The sequence below is a fragment of the Austrofundulus limnaeus genome, unplaced genomic scaffold (genome assembly GCF_001266775.1).
Source record: "Austrofundulus limnaeus strain Quisiro unplaced genomic scaffold, Austrofundulus_limnaeus-1.0 Scaffold8, whole genome shotgun sequence".
Taxonomy (NCBI): domain Eukaryota; kingdom Metazoa; phylum Chordata; class Actinopteri; order Cyprinodontiformes; family Rivulidae; genus Austrofundulus; species Austrofundulus limnaeus.
Window position 1 is genome coordinate 5,648,013 of NW_013952410.1, and position 5,492 is coordinate 5,653,504.

General features: G+C 33.5%; 1 protein-coding gene across 1 annotated transcript in view; it reads left to right on the forward strand.

Moving 5' to 3' along the window:
* Window positions 1-1,184, forward strand: part of LOC106512429 (adaptor related protein complex 1 subunit sigma 2) — a 40,637-nt gene extending 39,453 nt beyond the window's left edge. Inside the window, exon 6 of the mRNA XM_014001053.1 lies at window positions 677-1,184. Coding sequence (XP_013856507.1) covers window positions 677-724 — 48 coding nt within the window. The 3' untranslated portion in view covers window positions 725-1,184. The remainder of the gene's footprint in view (window positions 1-676) is intronic.
* Window positions 1,185-5,492: the final 4,308 nt, after the last annotated feature.

The window sequence follows — 5,492 nt, forward strand, 5'->3', positions numbered from 1 at the left end:
CTCTGGATGGGTTCTTTAGTGAAACGTTTCGTCTCCTTCAGTCTGATGAGTTTCAGGTGAACTCAGCCTTGTAAGCACTGCCTCCACATGCAAAAGAGGGCCATCGCCTAACAATAGGCTTGATTAGCTCTATAGTTCATAGAGGGTCATGTGCCCCATCACCTGACCCGTGTCGTGTTATGTGCATGTAAATAAATAATACCCCACAGTYCAAGTTTTACTACAGTTGTTGTTCAGGGGGGTTTTTTTGTCAGTTTTATTTACGCAGAATTAAATCATCATCAAATGGTAAATATTAAAAAGAAGTTGTGCAGTGTGCGCACACRGACATTAAATGTTTCAGTGTTAACACTGACAGCTTGGAAGATTTGGTCTTTATTAGCAAAAACATTTGAAGCACAAAGTTCATAAATTCAGCAGCTTACAGTCTTCTGTCACATTTTAATTTTTATCCTAACTAAATGTGCAAAATTTCAAATCACACAATATGTATTTTTTATTTACAACCTAATTAAATTTCTTCATGTCTAATATCTAAGTCATATTTGGAGGTAAACTGGATTCAGTCAGAGTGAGCACATTTTATTTTTCCACAGTGGAATCAGGTAAATGTGACAATGTGTRTTTAACTCACAGATGCTTCAAAGAAGATCTGGTTCTTCTCTTCCCACTACAGGAAGCAGAGACCCCTCGCAGCGTTCTGGAGGAAATTGGACTCACATAAACTTTGTCCTCAGCTCCTCTGTCCTTCATCTGCCAGCTGCTGTGCTGTACATAGCTGATAACTCTACTGTTGATCACCCACACACACAGAGATCTGCATTTCTGTTCAACAGTTGTCCTGCCTGTTTTCTAAAATATGTAGCRCAAATTAATTTTTTATCAAAATATTTATTTGCTCAGTGATGATGTTATCAATATCAAGACAAATGTGCAGCATCCTTTTCTTTTCAAGACGTTCTACAGGGATCTCTGTTGCATTTCAATTTACCCACATCACACGAGTGCATTCTGGAAAAATGACATTTCATGTCAACAAGTTGTCTTATGAAGAAACAAATTACAGGAAGTCAAAAGTATTACATCAAAAGGACCAAAGAGTAACATTTAATTTTTAAAGTATTTTTTATTGCTGAATTTCGATTCCCACGAACACAGTATAGTTACAGTTTAACATACCCCCCCCCCCCCACACACACACACACACACACACACAATGTGATGAAGCACTGCAGTCTGAGTGGCCTAAAACGTGTATTCTCTCAGTTTACAGACCAATCCTCCACAAATCATAGCAGATTTAATGTTGAATGTCTCTGAACGTACATTTCAATCACTGACGTGCATTGCTACAGTAAYATACAGCAGATCAATGGTTACAGGCCTAAAGAACTACAGAAATGTACATTTCCTGTGAAAATGCTGAACAATTTAGCTAAATGCTGCCAAAAAACATTTTAGTTGTCAAATTAAGCTGATTTTGAACAGCCAAAGTTTTAACCAAAAACAGTTGAAAGACTGTTAACTGTTGGAGAAACTAAAACGGAGCTAAAAGCTCAAAGTAGCAAGATGTTAGCTAAAGGCTAGAAGTAGCAAAAGGCTAGCTACAACACAGAAGTATTCAAGAATTATCTAAAAGTTGAAAAAAATGCTGAAAGGAAATTGGAAAATGCTAGCTCCGAGCTAAAAGTAGCTAAATGGAAAAAAGGGGGAATATCAGAAATTAGAGTGCTGAATATTTTTTAATAATGGAAACTGGGCAGAATAGAAACAGAAAGAAGCTGGATAGAAAATAAAGAAGCTAACATGAATAAAACAAAAGCAGAAATACTCTAAAAAATAAAATGTTAAATTTATTGGTTCCCTTCAACTTGAGTAAACTGCTGTACATTTACTCAGCTCAGCTGAGTGGAACCAGCTGATAATACTCAGTTAAGTAAATTGAACATTGAGTTTTTAGAGTGTAGATGGTTTTATCACATGTAGGTTCTGTTACACACTGAGTCTGACTCAGCACCCACAGAATWTCTTTTCTTTGAAGACCTCTGTATAGAGTTTAGTTCTGACAGGACTGATGAGCTTTTCATTGTTTCCTATTACACAATTGGTGACAGAGAATKCTGATGGAAATTTCATATGTTTTGCTTAAACAATCAAGAGTTACAAAATTAACAGCAATGCAAAGATTTCTTTAATAGTATTTGCTTCAGCTGCTACAAAATGTTAAAAACTGGAGTTGTCTGCTGTCACTATTGTTCAGACAGCAGTTCAGAAAGCTTGGTACTACTTGTACATTATGTGTTCATAACTTGACTTGAACACAAAATATTATTTTAAAATGGCCAAATTATCTTTATTGTTCATATTTTGGGGATAGGTGTGTTTGTTTACATGTCTTTTTTTTTCAAGGCAACAAAATGTAGCAGGTATGCTCACTGTTATACACTTCCTATTTCAATTTAAAACATTAAAGCTGGTTCCTTTTCTTKTGTAAGCTGAAAATGTTTGGATCTGACATTAAAACATGTTGATGTGCGAGAAAATCCAACCCATTCCTACTTTAAGCACCGAAGTGCTGACATACAGAATCAACATTTGAACACAGGTCAGATAAAACCAGGAAATAAAAACAGCAAAATGTCTACAATCTAATTAAACAATGAAATTAAAATAAACAATAACATCAAAAAAAAAAAATGCCTACAAAAAATAAAACCCAGTCAGAATGGATAACAGAGGTGTATGGTGGGGTAAGGCCATTCAAAGATTTAAAAACAAACTAGATACCACACAGTGGTAGCATGTACTCAAAGCACTGCACTAGAACTCAGAAGTCACCAGAACAGATTTAATGTTTTGGGTGGGGGTCCACAGGAGGTGGGGCTCATTGGAGAGTCCGATGGACAGCCCTTCATCAAAGCTAAAAACAAATCTGAAGCTCMTATGTTGAATAGTTTTTGAGTTAAATGCATTTCTGTATGTCCAGACATCCCCTTTTCAGATGGAGAGCCCCCCAACCCTCAGTATGGGGTCTATCATAAAACCATTGGCTGGTGCAATGTAGGTCGGACACATCTACATTCGTACCAAATTTCATGTTTGATCGGTGCAGCCATTTCCATGCTACGATTAGACCAAAAATCTTGGGGGAAAAAAGGTAAAACAAAAATAAATAAACAGTATGAAAACAATTCAACTCCTGGTTCGTGTATGGGGGTCATAATAAAAGTATATTAAAACAGATCCTAAAATGACAGAAAAGTGGAAATAATGATTCATATTACATAAATATTGAGTATTATTCACTTTAATCCAGTTTTATTCTGTGTATCTGATCCAGATGTAAACATCTGGAAATAAAAGCTGAAATGTTGCTTTTTTTGCCTCATATTCACTTTTGATGTGAATCTCAAATATTTTCATTCAACAGCAGAAAGGAAAGAATTAGCCTCACTGTTCTGACAGAGGAGGTATTTTCTGTGTTCATTCTCCTTCAACTTTCAACTGTAATTATTTTATCTTTAAAAAAAAAAACTTGAAATATGATTAATATAATTTGTGTTATTGATGCTCATTTGAGACAAAATGTTATGACTTAAATCAGAATCAGTTTTCAGCCACACAATAACAGAAACATATGTAATAATATAAAAAAGGGAAAACCTAAATATTTCTGACATACAGTATCAAGTTAACTAGCAGACATGATCAGACTTGAATTATTTAAATTGTCAGTATTATTTAAAGAAACAAAAGCCATAGATTTGTTTCTGAAAATTCATTATTTTAATTTTTCCCTATATTAATGAGTTAAAGGTGCAATAAATTACAAACTAATAAAGTTTACCACTGACCTTAATGTTCTCTCTGGGTGTTTTAYGGAGTTAAAATGGATTAAATGAAGGATCGTTTACTCTAAATTTCTGTTTCACTTAGTTTTAATAAATTTTGTTAATATTTACTATCCAACCTGTGTTATTCACACAGAAAAATGAATTAACTGTGAGAACCAAAACTGTAAAACTAACAGCTACATGTGCATTACAGAGTAAATAAATTCAGCAATTTATAACTGTGATTCAGAGAAAGAAAAAAAGGCAATGTTGTGACACTTCATTTCATTTTACTRCATTAAAACTGTCATTTTTAGACAATTTGATTCCAAAAATGTGTAAAAAAAAAAACCATGTAATGCCTTGGATAAATGTCTGTGTAATCATTTTTATGTAAATTTTCTTTTTGTTKTGTCCAACACCAAATGACAAATACTAAACAACATATTGCACTTGATGCTGATTTATCTAAACTGTGCTGTTCCCATTTTATTATAATTCCAATTAAAGCTTTTTTATGTTTAACGAAACCATAGATCTGAAATATTCTGGATTGTGTAAAAAGTGAAATAAAAAAGAGCATTAACCTTGTTTGTACTGTTGTCTGAAATAATAAAATGTCCTCATGGCACAGAAAGATTCAATCACGAACCAATTGCTTCTTCGTATTTTTTTTATTTTGCTAATTCACAGCATATAGTGAGAACTGTTTTATAAAAGTGACAAAAAGATGCACGTCTGTTTCTTAAGGGTTTTATATAGAAGTGAGGAATAATTTTCTTTCAAGATTTTGAGTAAAAGCAAATTTGACAGGTATGAAACGAAGTCATTAAAGAGGAAGAAATGCACAACGTAGTGCTGTTTTATAACGTAGTGCTGTTTTATAATATCTGTTTTAATCCAACATTTTTCTCATTCCTTCCTTTTTCTACAGTCCTCACAAAACTCTCTTCTGAGTTTGACAAATGTGTTTTAGACTGAAACAAGAATGCAACAAACTGGGCTTACATTTATAAAATATAAAGAGGTGGAAAARAACTATTGAACATAAAAGCAGAGTTAGCTAACTACAGAAAATAAACATAAGAAACAATAACATGTCAACAAATGTGTAAGACCCGTGGATTAAATTTAAACAAATTGAGAAATGTGCTGCAGAAACTTGTAAACACTGTTTAGTGGTTAGCAAACGGGGGTCCGTGTAAAGCACGTGTCAAACACAAGGCCCGCGAGACTCCGTGTGGCCCGCCAGGGGGTACCGCTCCTCCCAAAATTTTTATTTTTTTTTTACTTAGCATGAAATTTGTTTCTTTTATCAATGGTAAACTTTAAATTCATGATTAAATGCAACAAAAATAAATTTAATAAAAATAAATTAAATAAAAATAAACTTAATAAATTCCTGTCCCTGAACTGTTGGCTATAAGTAACTGAGCAATTCAGTTGGATAGCACAGTATTAATGTCTGAAAATAAGCTGTTTAAAGTCACCATCAACCATAAACTAAATAATATTTCTGTATTTATTTCAGATTTAGTCAGTTGTACACTTAGTTCTTATCAGTGTTTAAAAGAGGACGAGTTACAGTGGTTTGCAAAAGTATTCATACCCCTTGAACTTTTCCATATTTTGTCACATTACAACCACAAACATAAATAT